Raw genomic sequence first — 21,543 nt, forward strand, 5'->3', positions numbered from 1 at the left:
GGGTTTTCTATTGATCTTGCTTGCTAAGTCCTTTGCCATGCATAAGCTCTGTAGTTTCATACAATCCCATTTGTCCAATATTTGTATGATTTGTTGTGTTTCTGGGTATTTATTAAGACAGTTTAGCCTGTGCCATGAGCCCTAGAATTTCTCCCATTCCTGCCTGTAATGTTTTCATGGTGTTTGTTTTTACTTTTCATTGTGTATGCTGGCCCCAGCAAAACTCATTTATCCAGACTCTCTAAATCTACTCATACTCCATAATAGCAATTTTTCCTCATAGTAGCCAAAAGTCAAATCAAATAAAATCAAATCAAACTAGAAAACTTAAAACACTATAGGATACATCAGTAACATTGCTTTATTTCAAGCTTCAGATACACTGATACAACTTGAGATTACATTACCACAGTTCTTAATAAAGCTCCCCAAAACCATGTCTCTATCTTCTCAGATCAATTTTATAACCTCCCTTTTTCAGTTTCTTCTTTCTCTCTCTAACATTTTTTTTCTTTCATTAAAGTTATTTCCTACTTTTCACTTGCTATTCTCTCTGCATATATTTTTGCCTTCATTTTTGCTCTCCTTTTATGATGTTGGATTCATTTCAGAGGTCAACTTCTTTCCCCCTTCTAGATATGTTCATTATAACTTTGACTTTTTTATGACAATCATTCATGATATTCACAATATATTCCCAGTTAGGTACTTTTCTGGCATGTGGTATTTTTGTACTCCTAGGACATTTGTAGTTTAGGTGAAAGCAACCTATTTAGATTGAACTTATGAAATCAAATTTCACCTATGATCTGTAATAAGTTATGCATATTCCGTTTATGGCAGACATCACTCCATCTACTTATGTTCTTTACCTCATGCCTAGTAAGCACAAGCATTCCAGGAGTCCATTGTCACTTAGATTGGATTCTCTTGGGACCACAGTGGGGATAGCACACCAAGTCATCCACAATGGATGTGAAACAAGAATCATCATTTACATCATTTCTAATTTAAGACCCAGATATTTGGAATGTGTTTGTTTCTGTTATTCTCTGCTACTCCTTGACATTATTCTGATCCATTTTTTGTAGTATGTATTATGTTCTAGTTAAACTAGAGTAGTTTGATGCATTTAGTCAATACCTACATACTTGTGTTTCCTCTTATATAAGGCAGTAATGTCTCTATAATGTTTCCTCTCTATTCTACTGCCTAAAAAATAATTTCACATATTGCAATAAGAACATTGCATGGACTCATGTAGTCCAATATCCTAAGTTTAAAGTACTGAGCCAGGTCTATAACCTGTGCTACTCAGCAGGTAGAGAGATCTTAGGATCACAGTTGGAAAGAAAAGTCAAAGAGTTTCTCATCTCCAGTTAACCATCAAAAAGCCAAACCAGAGACATGACTCATGAGCAGAAATCATATCTGCAAACATACACAGAAAAAGAAAATGAAACAAATATGTGAGTACTCTACTGCTAACTACATCTTGATTACAATTGCCTAAATTTTCTGATTCCTTGGCTCTTTCCTTTTTCCTTGACTGTCATATAACTATAGACGTAAGCATAGGAAGGTGAGACATCCTCATGTAATTTAGAGATTACTGAGTTGTTTTTTTTTGGGGGGGGGGGGCGTCCGGTCGTGGGGCCTGAACTCTGGGCCTGGGCGCTGTCCCTCAGCTCTTCAGCTTAAGGCTAGCGCTCTACCACTTGAGCCACAGCGCCACTTCCAGCTTTTTTTTTCTACTTATGTGGTGCTGAAGAATCGAACCCAGGACCTTATACATGCAAGGCAAGCACTCTACCACTGAGCCACTTTCCCAGACCGAGATTACTGATCTTTCCATGAAAGATTGCACCATGATTTTACAAGAGAAAAATGAATGTTAACATTTATTAGAAAATAAATAAATAAATAATAAAAATTAAAAGCAATAATTCAAATATTTAAAAAATTCCCTGACTCTTCTTGATAATTACATGAACTAACACATTTTCATTCCAGAACTACACATAAGAAAATTCTTTCAGGAAGCAATTAATGATATAATCATAAAGGAAGCAGACTCTAGGAGAAATTGTGTTTGTTGACACCCTAACTCTACTACTTATAATCTGCATAACTACAAGAAAATTAGTACTATTTGTTTCAGTAAAATGGAATGCTCTGAATTAGCACTTTGTTTTATTCATTTATTTTCTATTTTTCATCAAAATAAAATAACATATTAATGACCTTTGTCTCCATTAAATTTTAATACAATCCAATGAATGCTGAACAAACTACCATATCCATGCAAGGTACAAAACACAGGGATATCTAAGTGTTAATATTCCTTTTAGAGTTTGCCTTGAGAGACAAGGTAAGCTCTGGATTCAGAGTTTTTTTTTAAAAAATATAAGATATTACATATAATTTCACAAGTTTTATAACTATATTACATAACCATAAAGTTCCTGAATCTACAGACTTAGAATAAAAGACTGTATTGTAGATAGTTTACTTTTTTCTTTTGGAAGTACTGAGTTTTCAGTTTGAACTTAGGAGCTTATGTTTCCAGGCAGTTTGCCACTTGAGTCATGCTCTACCACTGCATCTTTTTTTATTTTAGTTTAATTTTAAGATAAAGTCCCACACATTTTTTTTTACTGCAGAGGTTAGATTAGAATTCCTTTTATTTTATTTCAATGCCTTCTTATACTTATTATGATAGGTTATGCACAGAAGGGTCACAGTTATGTAAGTCAGATAAAGAGTACATTTCTTTTGAACAATACCCATCTTACCTTGGTTTCTCTCAATTTTTCCCTCCCATCCCCATCCACAAGTTGTATAGTTCATTTTCAACATAGTTCCTAGTGAGTATCACTGAAGAACTTGTTCATCCTTTGTCCCACCATTTCTGTTCTCCTACTCACCTTCCCAAAAGCAGATTAAGGAACAAATTAGACAAAAGAAAAAGAAAACAAAAACAGGAACAAAGAAAATTTAAAAACAAAACTTTTTTTTTCCATTTACAGAGTTCATTTTGATAAATATTCCTGAATATCCACTTGTAATCAGAGTCCAAGCCAGATACTCCTCAGTAGATAAATGGATCAAGAAAATGTGATATATATATATCAGAAAGAATGGCATTGCCCAATTAGTTAGGGAATGGAAAGACTTAGAAAAAGTATACTAATTGATGTAAGCCTGACTCAAAGAAACATAGGTCCCATGGTTTCCCTTATCTGCAATAACAACTATATGTCTATGACAAACAGAAGAGGTCAAAAGCTTTGTACATATAACCTGATGCTAAGCGACATGAACACCAAGATAGAAACACAGGAGATTTTATCCAAAGCTATTGTGGCTTAGTTTTCCTTTCCTAAAAATATTGCCCTTTGGTCTCATTGTGTGAATGTCTAGAGACCTGTATAATTTGTCATGTCCAAGTGCATTTTTTTGCCATTTAGTATGTTTACCTACAGATTTATAGGAATATACTAATTACTATAAATATGGGAAATCATGCAACCTATTTCACTTTCTGGCTTACTTGATTTAATATTTTTTCCAAGTCTTTCCATTTCCTTAGGAACAGTATATATGGGACTATAATTCCTTTAAGACCAGCTCCCAAGAAGCTAGGATTAGCCAGACATTGGTGGCTCATGCCTGTAATCCTAGCTACTAAGGAGGCTACTGAGGATAATGGTTCATAGCCAGCTCTGGCATGAAAGCCTGAGATGCTTTTATCTACAATAAACTACTCAGAAAACCAAAAGTGGTGCTGTAGCTCACGTGTTAGAGCACTAGCCTTGAGCTGAAAAGCTGAGGGATAGATTCCAGGCCCAGAGTTCAAGCAGGACAACCTACCAAAAAAAAAAAAAAAAAAAGAAGAAGCAGCAGCTAGGATTATACGAGTGACCCTTCTTTTGTTTTTTGTTTTGTTGTAGAGACTGACATTGAACTCTACCTGCATTTTCTAGATTTCTTGAATAGCTGTGATTAGAAGTATTTGAAACTATAACAATCCCTGACTGTTTTTGTTCTTTAAAGTTAATGAGCCATTAATAAAGTGAGTGGACATTAATATATATATATATACATATATATATACATATACATATATATATACATATATATATACATATACATATATATATATACATATAGGTTAATATATATATAGAGAGAGAGAGAGAGAAAGGTAATATAGGTTGGTAAGAATGTTGACCAAGACAATGACTTATATATTAGTAACATGTAAAAATTAAAACATTAAAAACATACTAAACATACGTATAGAAATTATTAAGACAATTGGTTCTTTATTCAAGATTTTTTTTCTTTTTTTATTTATTTTATTTTATTTGTGAACATACTGTACAGAGGGGTTACAATTACATGGGCAGGATAATGCGTACATTTCTTACCAAGCATTGCAGCCTCCTCCTTTGTTTACACTTCACATCCCTTCCCAGCCTCCCCCCTCACCCCCCCAGTCCCAATACTTCTCCCACCCCCCCACCCCCCCCACTCCCCCGCACCGACTTTGTAAAGCTCATTTTGGGCATGACAACTTGTACTTCTCATTGTTGCAACAGGTCCACCTGTATCCTTAAACGACTTGTTTTTCCCCATCTCCTCCACAAGTTATACTGACATCAAATATAGTGAAAGCAGGGGTTATGCTGTGGGGGAGGGACATACAAAGCAACAAAGAAATAATCTTATAAATGCATTAGAAACACATGCATGAAAGAAAAAAAACATTAAAATACATATCTAAGGGTTCATTTTCCTGACATCACATTATCTGACCTTTTCCACTTGACTCATACATATACTAGATATTGCTAATAAGGGAAACCATGGGACCTATATTTCTTTGGGCCTGGCTTACTTTGCTTAATATATTTTTTTACAGGTCTTTCCATTTCCTAACAAATGGGGCAATGTCATTCTTTCTGATGGAGGCATAGAATTCCATTGTGTATATATACCACATTTTCTTGATCCATTCATCTACTGAGGGGCATCTGGGTTGGTTCCATATCGTAGCTATGGTAAATAATGCTGCAATAAACATAGTTGTGCTGATAGCTTTAGTGTGGTCTTGTTTGTAAACATTTTGGTAAATGCCCAAAAGTGGGATTGCCCGGTCATAGGGGAGTTCTATGTGAAGTCTTTTGAGGAACCTCCATACTGCTTTCCAAAGTGGTTGAACAAGTTTACATTCCCACCAACAATGAAGTAAGGTTCCTTTCTGTCCACATCCCCTCCAGCATCTGTTGTTGTAAGAGTTCCTGATTTTTGCCATTCTAACTGGGGTGAGGTGATATCTCAATGTTGTTTTGATTTGCATTTCTTTTATGTCTAGGGAAGTTGAACATTTCTTCATGTGTCTATTGGCCATCCTTCTTTCTTCTTCAGAGAACTTTCTCTTTAAGTCTTTCGCCCACTTATTTATTGGGCAGTTGTTTCTTTGAGGATTTGTTGTTGGGGGGTTTAATTTTTTGAGTTCCAAGTATATTTTAGATATGAGACCCTTGTCCATTGTATGGCTAGTAAAGATCTTCTCCCAATCCATGGGCTTTCTATTGATCTTGCTAGCTATGTCATTTGCCCTGCAGAAGCTCTGCAACTTTATGCCCTTCCATTTGTCCAACCTTTCTTTGATTTGTTGTGTTTCAGGGCCTCTTTTCAAAAAATTTTGGCCTGAGCCAAGGAGACCTAGGGTTTCTCCTATTCCATCCTATAATGTTTTCAGAGTGTCTGCTTTGACCGCAAGAGATAAAGAAGGTCGCTACATACTAATTAAAGGATCTCTCCTTCAGGAGGATCTTACAATTCTAAATATCTATTCGCCAAACAATGGATCACCCAAATTTATCAAAGAAACACTACTTTCCCTCAAATCCCATATAGATCCAAAGACATTAATTGTTGGGGATTTTAACACACCACTCTCCCCACTAGATAGATCAACTCAGCAAAAACGCAACAGAGAAACCGCAGATCTAAACAGCTGCATAGATCAACTAGACTTAACAGATATCTCCCGAACATTTCACCCAGCAGCATCAGAATACACGTTTTTCTCAGCAGCACATGGAACGTTTTCTAAAATAGACCACATTTTAGGCCACAAAGCACATTTGTCTAAATTCAGAAACATTGAAGTTATACCTTGCATCCTCTCTGACCACAAGGGAATAAAATTAGAACTCAACACCAAAAGCCACCAAAGAAAGTTCGGCATCACATGGAGGCTGAACAACACACTGCTGAATCATGAGTGGGTCATGGAAGAGATTAGAATGGAAATTCAAATGTTCATGCTATTCAACACAAATTACCAGCTCCTCTGGGACACAGCAAAGGCAGTACTCAGAGGCAAGTTTATAGCTCTGAGCTCCTACATCAACAAATTGGAGAGATCTGAAACTAACAATTTAATGACACATCTAAACCTCCTTGAAAAAGAGCAGCAAGATAAACCACAATCCAGTAGACAGAAAGAAATAATCAAAATTAAATCAGAATTAAATGAATTAGATCCAAAAAAACTATAGAAAGAATCAACAAAACAAAGAGTTGGTTCTTCGAAAAACTTAACAAAATTGACAGACCCTTAGCAAATCTTATCAGAAAAAGAAGAGAACACACCCAAATTAATAAACTCAGAGATGAGAATGGAAACATCACCACGGAAACAACCAAGATTCAGAACATTATAGGGAATACTTCTCAAAACTTTATGCTAATAAGTTTGAGAACTTGACAGAAATGGACCTTTTCCTAGCAAATATTGACATGCCAAAACTAAACGAAGATGAGTTAAACTATCTTAACAGGCCCATATCAAGCACTGAAATAGAAACAGCAATAAGAGACCTCCCAGCTAAGAAAAGTCCAGGACCAGATGGTTTTACAGCGGAATTTTACAAGGCCTTCAAATCAGAGCTCACACCAATACTCCTCCAACTCTTCAATGAAACTGAAAGGGGATTTAATTTTTTGAGTTCCAAGTATATTTTAGATATGAGACCCTTGTCTGTTGTATGGCTAGTAAAGATCTTCTCCCAATCCGTGGGCTTTCTATTGATCTTGCTAGCTATGTCCTTTGCCATGCAGAAGCTATGCAACTTTATGCAATCCCATTTGTCCAAACTTTCTTTGATTTGTTGTGTTTCCGGGTCACTATTCAGAAAATTTCGGCCTGAGCCAAGGAGACCTAGGGTTTCTCCTATTCCATCCTGTAATGTTTTCAGAGTGTCTGCTTTGACTTCGAGGTCTTTGATCCATTTGGAGTTGATTCTGGTGCAGGGTGATATATAAGGATCTAGCTTACATTTCTCAAAATAGTTAACCAATTTTGCCAGCACCATTTACTGAAGAGGCTGTCTTTGTTCCATTCTATTGTTTTAGCTCCCTTATCGAAGATTAGATGGCTATAGGTCTGTAGGTTCATTTTTGGGTTTTCAATTCTATTCCATTGGTCCTGAGGTCTGTTCTTATGCCAATACCAAGCTGTTTTGATTACTATGGCTTTATAGTAGAGTTTGAAATTTGGTATTGATATTCCTCCAGCAGTGTTCTTTCCGTTGTGGAGTTTTTTTGCTATTCGGGGTCTTTTATTGTTCCATACGAATTTTTGGATTGCCTCTTCTATTTCCCTGAAGAATGAGCTTGGAATTTTGATATGTATCGCGTTGAATTTGTAGATAGCCTTGGGAAGTATTGCCATTTTCACGATGTTAATCTTGCCAATCCAGGAGCATGGGAGGTTTTGCCATTTTTTAAGTTCTGTGTTGATTTCCTTTTTCAAGATTTTAAAGTTTTCATCATAGAGGTCCTTCACTTCTTTGGTTAAGTTAATTCCTAGGTATTTAATTTTTTGTGGGGCTATTACAAATGGAGTTGCTTTCCTAATTTCAGCCACACTTTTCTCATTGTTGGCATATAGAAAAGCCATTGATTTTGGGGGGTTAATTTTATAACCTGCTACTTTGCCAAAGTTTTGAATCAGCTTGAGTAATTTGGGAGTGGAGTCTATGGGATTCTTTAAATACAAGATCATGTCATCTGCAAAGAGGGACAGTTTTATTTCTTCTTTCCCTATTTGGATCCCCTTTATGTCTGCATCTTGTCTTATTGCTGTAGCTAGGCATTCTAATACTAAATTGAAGAGAAGTGGAGAGAGTTGACATCCTTGTCTTGTTCCTGAGTTAAGAGAAAATGGCTTTAGTTTTTCACCATTAAGTATAATGCTGGCTGTAGGTTTGTCATATACAGCCTTTATTGTATTGAGGAATGTTCCATGGATTCCTAATTTTTCCAAAACCTTCATCATAAAGCGGTGTTGGATGTTGTCAAATGCTTTTTCTGCATCTATTGAGATAACCATGTGGTTCTTATTCTTGCTCCTGTTGATGTGATGAATAATATTACTTGATTTGCATATATTGAACCAGCTTTGCATCTCTGAAATGAATCCTGTTTGATCATGGTGTATGATTTTTTGGATGAATTGTTGAAGTCGATTGGCCAATATTTTGTTGAGAAGTTTTGCATCAATGTTCATCAAAGAAATGGGTCTGTAGTTATCTTTCTTTGATGAGTCCCTGCCTGGTTTTGGGATGAGGGTTATGATGGCTTCACAGAAAGAGTTTGGTAGCGAACCTTCACTTTCAGTTTCATTGAGAAGTTGGAGGAGTATTGGTGTGAGCTCTGCTTTGAAGGCCTTGTAGAATTCCGCTGTAAAACCATCTGGTCCTGGACTTTTCTTAGCTGGAAGGTCTCTTATTGCTGTTTCTATTTCAATGATTGATATGGGCCTGTTAAGCTGGTTTAACTCATCTTGGTTTAGTTTTGGCATGTCAATATTTGCTAGGAAAAGGTCCATTTCTGTCAAGTTCTCAAACTTATTAGCATCTTTATGCAAGATTTTATATTCATAATGAAATATTACATTTCCTTCTCCAGACTACACCCTACTACATGTCCTTCTCCAGGACATATTCTTATTTGTAAGTTATTGTAATTTGGTTATTTGTGATGATCCTTGGGCCAAAAATTTATATAATTTATCCAGATATGAAATTGGTTCCATTATTATTGACATTTTGATGACACTAAGAAATTCCCAGAAGCCAAAAATATAAAAGAAAGGAATGTAAAAATCAATATATATGATTTAACTTTATTAAGTTTAATGTAATTTTTCTGAAATTAGGAAAGTTTTCATGTAAACTTTGTTTGCTCTTCTACACTCAAATTATTCTGTTGATTCATTTACTTACCCATTTTTTGAATCATGTCTAGAAATAATATTGATTATACCCTTGAAAAATTAGAGGCCTTTAGCTAAGAAGTAAGTCAAAAAGGCATAAAAATTACTGGTGTGAATGAATACCATGGTGATATTATTTAAAACAATTTTTTCATTTAAAAGTATCCATAAATTGGGTCTTACTCCCTAAGAAACTATGAAAAATATGTTTAGTTATAGGATTATTGATATATTTCTATAGAAGTATTTATGAAGTAAAAAGAAACAATTTGCCAAGGGAAACAAAGTTAGGATTACTATTGAAGTAAAATAAATAAAACTTTCCAATGGAGTCCTAGAAATGAAGTGTGAAAAGAGAACAAGCCAAAAACAACCTTTAGTTATTTATTGCCCTACCCAATTGTCCACAAACCAAGCAGGGAAGTATTCTAGAGATAAAACAAAAGGAGAATATAGCCTCATGAAGGAAAAAAGAAATTGAAGGTATAGAGGAAAAGAGAAGGAAAAGGACAGAAGAAAGTTATGGAGGGAATGAAGAGGGAGAAATGGAAAGGAAGGAGGGTAGGAAGAAAAGGTGAAGGAGAAAGGAAGAGAAGGAACAAAGGAGAGAAGAGGGAAGGGAAGGTAGGGAAAGGAAGGAGAGAGAACTTAAATGATATTATAGTCTAATGAAGACATAATGAAATTTGTTTGTGGTCTGTGCTATAAGGAAAAACCATTATTGTCATTAAACCTACCCTGGTATAAAACAGGCAATTATTGGAATCAAGTTTAGCATCCCAAGAATTTTTCTACTTCTCAAGTTACTGATGAATCCAGATTTGTAAGAGGAAAATATCATTTGAAAATGTCCAATAGTTTGTTGGCCAAATTAAACATCTTGAGAGACAGATTTAATATAATAGTTTCCAGTCTTCAAATTTTTATAGAATGTACACAAAATTGAAAAAGGAACATTATAATTTAAGTGAGGGGGGTAAGGAGGAAGTGGGAGGGGGGAGTGTAGTTCAGGAGGTGGGAGGGCAGGGATGGTAGGGGAAAAACAAAGGAGGAGGCAACAGTGCTTGATAAGAAATGTACTCATTACCTTGCGCTTGTAACTATAACCTCTCTGTACAGTATTTTTCACCATAAAAAACATAAAAAATCAATAGCTTACATCTTCCATTCTCTATTAGATATTTGAAACTACTAAAGAAAAATTTAGCTCAGAGTGTAGGTTATGAGTCAAATAAGACAAGATTTACTTTATTTATTTATATATACATAATATATAATGTATATATATATGTATAACAAAAGTTCTACATATGAAAAATTTACCAACTGCTACATAAAAGTTGAATTCTTCACCACAGAACTACTCAAAAAGTTAATAAGACCATGAAATCCATTTGATTTGTCAATTTCTTCTTCCCAATCCTGAAATAACATAGCATTTCCAGGTTATATTTTTGGCGTAGAGAGTTTACAATATCTTTTTTTTACTGGCCTTAAATTCTTGACCACTGTAATAAATAAACTATGTTTCTGTCTAAGACAATTTTCAGTTACTAAATGTATGTTAGGAAATTATCACATGATGATCCATATATATATTTCCTGTTTATGCTCAGGACTATTATCAATGTATGCTTTCACCAAATATTTTGTGTAATAATGACCATGATATATCCAGAGTTAGAATGTTTTTGAATGACTAGAGTAGTAGCTTGATTTGAGAATGGGCTTAAAACCTACCCAATCGTAATGCTTTCTCTGAAAATCAGGTGTGATATTTTGGATGTTCTTACTAATGGTTGCTTTTAACGAATTGTCCCATAGTTGTGAATTGGATTCTTTTTTCTACTTTCTCCCTGGTTTAGTAGGAACATTTTTCTTGCTTATTTATTATTAAAGAATTATGGATCTAGAGAAGCAGAATTTTGTCCTAAAATTATAAAGTCCTTGAAAGTCTTAGTCCAAAACAAAACCATTTTACTATCAAAAATAGCAAGAATATTTTATAATTAAAGTAACTATTTATAAATATCAAATTTAATCTTCATAATAATGCATTTATCTTTATTTTATAGTTGAACAAATAAAGTTCTCAGAGTACTAAATGGCTGCTTTGGTTGCATTAGTCTGATTTGCTGTGTATTTAACTGAGTCAGTGAATCTAACCTTAATTCATCACTAGAAATCTCTAGAAAACCAAACCTTTAAGCAATAGGTAACTCACATCCACTTGCTTCAAATTTATTCCAATTTATACTTGAATTTCTCTCATATACAAATTGTAGATAAATTCCTAGATATAGCAATGTTACTTCTAATATTAATTTGTTAAATTATAATTTTGATTCTGCTGTGTGGAGTCACAAACACCTGGAATCCTAATTACTCAGAAGGAAGAAATCAGAGGCTTGTGGTCCAGACTGGTTGGGCCAAAAATATAGAGTATATTTGAAAATCAGCTAAAGCAAAATAGGCTGAAGGTTTGGCTCAGTGATAGAGTGCCTGTCTGGCAAATATCAGGCTAAGACTTCAAACCCCAGTGCTGTCAAACAACAACTTTGGCATAAAAAAGTACACACACTTTATAAGAGCATGTGGAAATGATGTTTAGTATGTTTAATAATATTAGATATTATTATAAACTATAAAATAATTATTATAATCACATCACTCAATTGTTGTGCTATGAAACCTACAACATGTATATGAACACACAGAAACACATTTTGTCACATCTATGTATATATATTATCAATTATCTCCCAACATTGTATTTTTAACTTTTAATGAAGCTATTGGAAGAATTTTCCAATATATTTAGTTAACAAATTTGAGACAATAATGTCTATTATTTCTGTCATTGACCAAGTTAATGTAACTGTATAGTGCAGTATTAAATTCTTGTGTATAATTGTTGAGATTCTAGAATTGAAAGCATACATTCTGATGAAATTATTATTAGTTTGTTAATCTTCAAACTTTTTGTTAGGCAGACAACAGTAATAGTTTTTCATTACTTCTTATTAATTTGAAATAAATTACCCAAAGAAATGCCAACTAGATCAACCAAATACAAGTATGATGCAAGACTTTGTTTATGTACCTTAAAGAAAAGTCCTTCACAGATCTCATTCTTAACTCACTAATTAAAACCATAATAAAATATTGATGTGGTAATTCACTGGCTCTTTCCTAATTTGCCTAGCACATCCAAGAATTAAATGGAAGGCAAGAAACATGATTTCTTCTAATTGCTAATGTTTTCTAAATGCATTTGAAAATACTGGAGAATTTCATAGCTATTAACTAACACTAGCATCATAATAGTATCTGAACAAAGAAAAGAGTGGAAAGATTATCATATAAAAGATAATAATTTGTTCACTGTTTTGCTCTTGCTCTCCCTATTTCATTTCAAATGAAGAGATCCGTTCTCCTGCTGGTTGTAATGGCAATGAGTTTCAGTGCCACCCTGATGGAAACTGCATTCCTGATTTGTGGCGTTGTGATGGAGAGAAAGACTGTGAAGATGGTAGTGATGAAAAGGGCTGCAATGGGACCATACGAGTGTGTGATCACAAAACCAAGTTCTCCTGTCAGCGTACAGGTAAGCAAGAATCTTGCCTCCACCTTCTCTTTAAACATGTAGATTGTAGACCCCTTTGGTTCTTCTTCAATTTGCATGGCATCTTAAAAAAAGGTGTTTACATATTCGGTAGATTTGCTCACATTCTTCTTGTAACGGTACTAATGGAAAATGTCTACTCAGTAGTATCATGGGCCCCACAGAATTCTATGAATGATCTCTCCCGGAACTCATGAGGCAGAGAGGTTTTTAACTTGTGCAAGTTCACAGAGCCAGTGTAGCAGAGATGAGGCTTGAACCCAGCCAATTTGCATTCAGTCTGGAACTTCAGTCAAAAACAGTTGGATTGTATACATAAATTGCTTTGTCAGATGGCAAAAAAATTCAATACATAATCTAAAAATTAAGTAAGGGAAGCTGTGGGAAAGGAAGGATGGGTGAAAATGTTAAAAAGGGTGCCATTGATCAAGAGTCACTGTATTAAAAAAACTGCTTTGTTGAATGGAAACTCCTTTTTACAATTAAAGAAAATAAAAATATTTTTTTAAAAATCAACCAGATGTGTCTGCTTAGCCACAGCAGCATTTAATTCTGCATATAAAGCCTATACTAAAATGTAAATGAAGATGACAAACCAAAAACAAAAAAATAAAAATAAAAAGCAGAGCTGTACATGTTCTAACAAAAAACAACTACCAATTTCTAAATTCTATTATGCTGCTGCTTGATTCCATTATGATGAAGGCTCAGTAACCATTCAAATATCTGATTTATTTTGAGTCACTGAGACTACAGCATTACTTTTCATAATAGATAATAAATAGATAGAAGATATTTTCTTGTAACTTTTCCATTTTGTGTTACTATAGGTATTTGTTTTCCTGTGTATATTGAGTTCTTCTTGACAGGAATAAACAAACTTATTTTTCTTTCTACCAGATTATGTGGTGAAAATATAATATAGATTATAGTAAGAAAAAATAGAATATAATTAACTATTGTGTTGCACTGCATTGTTTTATGAGAACTGGTTAATGTCATCATTCAAATAACTCACAGAAATACTTTTCTTTAGATTTCTGGATATATTCTTGAATCATTTCCTTAATTTGAAATTGTTTGGAATTTCTTAACCCTTTGCTGTTAATGATTCGCATATTTTCTTATCCCCAAACAATATGGGAAAAGCCTCCACAGTTGTCATTAACCCCTGGAACCTCATGGTACATGTGTACTGTTAGGTTTTTAAAAAGAGGTAGCCGAGTAAGAACTGCACCACACACGTGGTATTCAGGTAATGGGCAGGTTTATTCAGTAGACCTGCTGGGACCAGGCAAGGTTGGCACTCCACGTGGCTAGGAAAGGCCTGGGAATGAGAGAAAGCTGGGAAGAGAGGAAAGAGAGAGGAAAGAGCTAGAAAACAGCAGAGAGAGAGAATAGCAGCACTCACGTGGTATTCAGGTAAGGGGTAGGTTTACTCAGTAGACCTGCTGGGACCAGGCAAAGTTGGCACTCCAAGTGACTGGGAAAGGCCTGGGAATGAGAGAGATCTGGGAAAGAGAGGAAAGAGCTCAAAAAGAGCAGAGAAAGTAGAGAGAGAGCAGAGAGAGCTAGAAAAGAGCAGCAAGAGAGAGTCTCGGCCTGGGCTAGGCCTTATCTAGGGTATGGGTGGAGAAAGATGTGGCTACATCAAATTCAGATGTGACCTCAGCGGATGCAGATGTGACCTTTTCCAGGTGTCCCAGTTGCCTAGGTAACGCAGGTACTGGGTGGAGACTTTGTTGTGAGGACTGTGGAGTCTGCTAGCCATCCAGGAGCAGACCTTACATGTACCTAAGAATGTAAAAAGGCATTGTGTCGATTTTTTCTAAGCACAGGAATTTGTTGCAATGAATAATTTAATTTAAAAATAGATTTTAGATAGTCTATGTATACATATATGAATGCTTCTATGACACTTTTGTACCCACAATTATATGACAACTTCAATAATTACATGAAAATTCTCAATTTAAAGAATGTTCACTAAAAGGATACACGATTAATGGCTTAAAAGTTATCTTTTTGCAATATATCTTGAGGGACATATAAGATATTATTAAAGAAACAAATTATTGACTACCTAAATACACTTTTAGTCAATAAGTGACTTTGAATGTCATTTGACTCAGATTAACATAATTCAAAACACATTGTGTGTAATTAAACCCACTAAAAGGCTTTTGCCATTTGTCTGATCAGATTAATCTTGAAATACATCAAATAATAGGAATATGAAACTGAAAAAGTCTATTAAAACAAATTACAAATTGGTGTGGAAAATTCTTAGCTCAAACTAGTTGAGCACACTATTGCAATTCACTATAGTTCAAAGTAATCATGAAGACAGCCTGTAATTACTCTATGAAAAATTAAGCAATAAAACCCTTTGTGAACAGTGTTTACCAGAAGCAAAGAAAGGTAGAGTTTCAATATACATTGATTTGTGGGTACCTGTGAAAGTGGACACATGTAATAGCTTCTAATGTTCTATACCCTAGTAAGGTTACCAATATTGACAACAATACTGTGCATTTTGAAATAGCTAGTAAGCAAAATATTGACTTTTTTCAATACAAAGAAATAAATATTTGAGATAGTGAATATGAAAAATACTCTTTTCTGATTGTTGTACATTGCACATATACACCAAAATATATTGTATCCCATAGATATAAACAATTATGTGTCAACTTTAATACAATTATATGTTAAAACCTCTATTTAAAAAGATCTTCTCAGTTCTAGGAAGACAAATCTAAGATACTCTTGTCTCCAATTAGCCAGAGAAAAGCCTGAACTGCAGGAGTGGCTCAAGTCTAAGGTCATCAGCCACAAGTGAGAAGTCAGGGCCCTGAATTCTAGCTCCAGGACTAGTACAAAAGAATAAATAAAATAGACTATAAGTAATAAATTTTAAAAAATCTTCATAAACAGGTACAGGCAACTCACACCTCAATGCCATAAGCTGAGACCTGAAGAATCTACCTTTGAGGCGCCTTGGGCAGAAATATCCTAAAAACATGATTTCCAATTAGCCATCAAAATTTTAGACTAGAGTCATGGCTTAAGTAGTAGAGTTACAGCTAGGAGCAAAATAGTTGAGTGAGTGCCAAACCCTGAGTTCAAGCACTGGTGAAGGCACGCGCACGCGTGTGCACGTATGCACACACACACACACACACACACACACACACACACATAAAAATAATTCCTTATATTTAAGTTCTAACAGCTCTAATGTTAGCACATATTAATTAATTTTTCTGTACATAGATAATAAGCAGCAAAGTCATTTAAAATTATGATTCAGGAAAAAATAATAGAAAATTTCAGTTGCTACAAATTATATCTCATATATAGCAGTGAACTCATAGGAGACATCTCAAAAATATTACTCAATTTAAGCACAATCTAAGTTATGACAAAGGTGGCTGATTATCTATGAAAAATCAGATTCTTAGAGATATATTTTTGTTTTGGGAAGATTTGAATTATACCTTTAATGAAGCTGTGAATAAGATATCAGGTGCTTTATCAAATTGTTCTCAAGTTATCTACAATTTTGTGCATCAAACCAGAATTGTGTTTAAAAGATGCCTAATTCGATGAGAGAAATGTGAAATGAGATAACTTAACTATCAAAGTTTGGAGGAATCCTAAAGTGAAAGCACAGAGTCATACTGAAAATACATTTTGATAAACACTGAAGGCACTGAAATAAACCACAAACACCAACACTAGATTAAAATAAGTATATAACCATAATCCTTTTTATATCCTGACATATACTTTAATTAAATGCTCAGGTTTACAAAAGTAAAGACCTTTAAACTATTCATGATGTTCAATTCAAAGTTCATGTTTGCTTTAAAATATCTTTCAAATGCTGGCTTTATTTATTACCTTTCTAAGGCTATTACCTTAATAAATAAGCATTTACTGATTACATAATTTTCTTTATACATAATTTTCCATATGTGAATGTTCAATGTCAACAAATTAATAGCATTATTTTTTAATCCCTATAGAGAAAAGCATGAGAACCAAAAAAAAAAAAAAACTATATAACCCAGGAACATTTAAGAACTTATAATCTCAAAGAATCTGCCTTTAGCAAAGAACTGTATTCTAACCATAACTGCTCTCATACATCCTAGAGCTAATATTGCACTTACATTTTGATAGGGTCCTGGGGAAGAAATTTCTAACTCACCTCATGTGTAAAGTTAACTCAGAAATATATACTTTAGATTGGAAAAAGGAAAAAAAACAGATCTTGTTTAATTTACAAAATGATGTCCAGGAAAATAGCTCCCTCCTAGGCACGGAGAAGAAAACTAGACCCTGCTTTCCCTCTTCTAGAAATTCATGGAAAGAAGAATAAAGGCAAGTTATATATGCACAAAGATATTCAATGAAGCCTTGTGTTTTTAATAACAAAAATTAGAAACAAGGCATTATCTGGCATTCTGGAAACTACTTAACAATTACAGTTCCACCACACAATATGCCACTCTAACATCTTTCAGAATGAATATAAAGGGAATTCATATTGAGTTGAGATTTTAAGTTCACAATTTGAACTGATAAAAACACAGAAATGATTGTCACATATCAAAAAAGAAAATTAGAGAAGCAATTGACTTATTAAGATACAAAAGTTTCTCCTGAAGAACAGAAATAATGTACAGTATCAAATGTTGAGCTGAGTGAGGCTATGTGTCTGGCTAGGTTTAGATATAGAGGTTAGCAAGAAAGAACACATTTTAAGGTTAATGTGAATTAAATCTATCTTACATGAAGCTGCAGATTTGAGTCAAGTTTTCCACTAGAGACTGGAAAGGAAGCCCATGTATTTTTTAACTGACAATATCTATAGCACAAGCATTTTAGTTGCTAGGTACTGCCTGGAATAGTTTTTTGAGTCACATGCTTAAAGAGATAGGAGGATGACTCATGAATGGCAATACAGCCAAGATAGCCTCTGTCTGAGTTAGAGATCAAATGGGACAAAATAGCTTTGTGAAAGAATCCTCCAGAAAACAGATTCCACCAGGTTTGTTAGTGCACACAAATAATCCCAGCTTCTGAAGAAGTGGAAGCAAGAGGATTATGACTCTGGGAGAAGCAGAGAAAAACTTAATGACCCCATCTCACAAACAAGGCCAGCAAGGTGATAGGTATGCCTGTGCTTCCTCCTTCTTGAGAAGTGAGGGAAGAGGATCTCTGCTTGGGGACAGGTGGGGATAAACTATGAAATACTATCTAAGAAAAAAGCTAAATGTAAAAGGATTGAGGTATAGCTGAAGTAGATACAAGAGCAACACCTTATGTTCAAAGTCCAGTATTGGGAAGTAAAACAAATAATAGATACATATCCATTTCTGAACCCAGAGCTCTGGAAATAATGGGATGGACTGAATTAGAAAGTGTGATACCAATAGACAGGGATAAGTAAACAGATGGAGAGAAAACTGAAGGCACTCAACCATGATAATTGCAAATCAAACTTCTAAAATACACAAGGAAAGTAATCTCTAGGAAAATCAGCCCATGAAATCAGCCATTACAAAATATATTACTTGTGATTATTAAATTGAATTAAAAATAACTTTGAAATAAGAATATCAGGATCATCAAAAAAATTAAACCTAAAAAAAGAAAATAATGCACACATATGATATATGTATATAATATATGAAGTATATATATATATATTTATATAATATACAGATATGTATAATAGATTTGTATATATCATAGATATGTATATATCATAGATATGTAATATAAAACAGCACATATACATATTCTTAAATCCATAGTAAACTAAGACAAAAGAATTTCAAATCTAAACCAGTCACAGCAAATCACAGGAGTAATCCCACTACTCACAAGGCTTTCATTGGGCAGATCAAAGTCCAATCTGAAGAAAAGGTTTTCAAGTCCCTCTCATCATAACATAGAAACTGGGCATGGTGGTTTCTGCCTCTAATCTCAGTTTTAGTCAGAAATGTAAATAGTAGGATTATGTTCTAGGCTGGCACTGACCCTAACCCAAAAATAACCAGAGCAAAAGTGCTACAGGCACAGCTCAAATGTAAAGTGCCTGCTTAGCAAATGCAAGGTTCTGAATTCAAACCTCACTGCTTCTGAAAACAAACAAAGATAAACCTAGTTAAGTTCCAAAAAAGTCTTTCAAATTTTAAAATAATTGAGTGTTTATCAGAAGCTTTTCCTTATCTGGTGCTGAGATTTAAGAATCTCAGTTTGAAGCAAGCTTGGGCAGATAAATCTTTGAGATTCTTATCTCCAAATTAACCAACAAAGAGCTAGAAATGGAGGTGTGGCTCAAGTGGCAGGCCAACAGCCTTGAGCAAAAAATGATTGAGCTAAAAAATCCCTGTGAGGGTGGCAAGGCCCTGAGCTCAAGGTCCAGTACCAGCACACATACACATGCACACACACACACACACACACACACACACACACACAAACACATACACATTTTATATACACAAAACTCAAGATTTAAACAAATGCCTACAATGTTGATTTTTCAACTTGATTGAGTGGAGAAATGCCTAGGAATTTGCCAAAACACACTGGACTCTGTGAGAGGCGTCCAGGCAGGATTAACAGTGACAATGACCTACACTTAATATCCCACAGACCCAGGGCTCTAGTTTATGGGTTCCTGAGAAAAGAAGAAAGCCCACATTACAAGCATTCTTTCTGCTTATGTCTGTCATGAGGTGAGCATGCTCTGTCACATGTACCTGCTATCATGATGATCTGCTGTACAATGAATGAGTCCAGAATCACAAGACCCAAGGACTATGGACTGAAACCTGTGAAACCAAGAGCCACATGGTTCTTCCTTCAAATCATTCTCATGTAATTTGTCCAGCATGAGACAATGAGCTAATGTCATGCACATAGACACTAAAATCATGCTCCATATTCATGGGCTAATAAGTAAATTACAACATGCATTTCACTTGAGAACTGACTAAAATGGGAAGTGCTGCATAGAAAAACCATTGTAAAGACTATAAGTACTACTAGACTTTATTATTTTCTAGCAGTTTTTAGATCACAGCAATATTAAACAGCAAGCACAAGGTTCTTTCTTTTTTAATACGTTTTTATTATGAAAATACTGTTCAGAGGAGTTACAATCACATGAGCAAGGTAATGAGTACATTTCTTATCCAGTATTGTTGTCTCCTCCTTTGTTTTTCCCCTACCATCCCTTCCCTCCCATCTCCACAATTAAACTCCCCTCCTCCCCTCCCACCCCCCATTCCCCTCACCTGAATTGTAAAGTTCGTTTTTCAGCATAGCATCTTGTACATCTCATTCTTGCAATGGGTCCATCTGTATCCCTATTTAAACAATTTGTTTTTTCCCTTCCCCTCCTGAAATTATACCAACATCAAATACAGTGAAAACCGGTGTTATACCATGGGGGAGGGACATACAAAGCAACAAAGAAATCATCTTACAAATATGTTAGAAACAATAACAAGAAAGAAAAAAACCACTTATGTCTTTATCTTGGGGTTCATTTTGTTTAACATCATCTTATCTGACCTTCTCTGCTTGTCTCAGATATATACTACTGCAATCTCTTATGCCAGCTCACTCGCTATGAATATTCTGCACAAAAATGGCACGTTTTTCACTATCAGTGCCTGTCATTTTATTCACAGGCTATATTTTATGCTGGGATTTACTCCTGTTGCTCAGTATCCCCTGGATAGTGGAAAATATATAAAAAATATGTACCCAGATTGAACATCATGCTCAATAGCCTTGATGCTCTAAAATCCTGTTGTTAACTTGCTCATTTTTATCTTCCCATTTGTCTCTGATAATCAAAATCTTTTTATTGTATACATATTTTTGTTTTTGTTCTAGAATGAGCTTCATAGTTCTTAAATAATTGTGTGTATGAACTTTTCATATTAGTTTCTTTCACTTGATTATAATATACAGTTAAATTTTTTCCCTGTCCTATTTTTTCTAAATTGTGGCATTTATTAATAAAATTGTTTAAAACATTATGAAAACCATTATTAAGAGCTAAGCATGGACTTTCTGTAGACAGTATTTTTAGGAAAGTAGAGTAAAATAATTTATTAGTGAATGGGGAAAGAAGAAGGCTATAGTTCTCCTGAAATTCTTGATAGAGTTGCAAGTGTTTTCCTTGGAAGGAAAGGATGTACTCTCATGATTCATTAATTCTCCTTCCATTTATCACTTAGATTTGCCTTTCACTTTCCTTGTCCTTAACTCTTTCTATTCTTTATATTTAATTTTAAAATATTTATTGAATACTGAGTATAAGTAAAGCATTTCATATATTCATGGGTTTTTTTCTGAATTTCTTTTTTTTCTTTTTTTGGTTGGTCGTGGGGCTTGAACTCTGGGCTTGGGAGCTGTTCCTGCACTCTTCAGCTCAAGGCTAGCACTCTACCACTTGAGCCATAGCACTACCTCCGGTTTTCTAGTGGTTTATTGGAGATAAGAGTCTCACTGACTTTCCTGCCTGGGCTGGCTTTGAACTTCGATCCTCAGATCTTAGCCTCCTGAGTAGCTAAGATTATAGGTGTGA

General features: G+C 34.6%; 1 protein-coding gene across 5 annotated transcripts in view; it reads left to right on the forward strand.

Annotated features, from left to right (window-relative positions):
- Positions 1–21,543, forward strand: part of Lrp1b (LDL receptor related protein 1B) — a 1,866,674-nt gene that overhangs the window by 1,218,983 nt on the left and 626,148 nt on the right. For all 5 annotated transcript variants that reach the window (XM_070023764.1, XM_070023773.1, XM_070023793.1 and 2 more), the window contains exon 21: positions 12,720–12,902. In XM_070023764.1, the coding sequence (XP_069879865.1) occupies positions 12,720–12,902 (183 nt within the window). The remainder of the gene's footprint in view (positions 1–12,719; positions 12,903–21,543) is intronic.

The sequence above is a fragment of the Dipodomys merriami genome, unplaced genomic scaffold (genome assembly GCF_024711535.1).
Source record: "Dipodomys merriami isolate MVZ:Mamm:240054 unplaced genomic scaffold, mDipMer1.0.p SCAF_1, whole genome shotgun sequence".
In the NCBI taxonomy this organism is placed as follows: Eukaryota; Metazoa; Chordata; class Mammalia; order Rodentia; family Heteromyidae; genus Dipodomys; species Dipodomys merriami.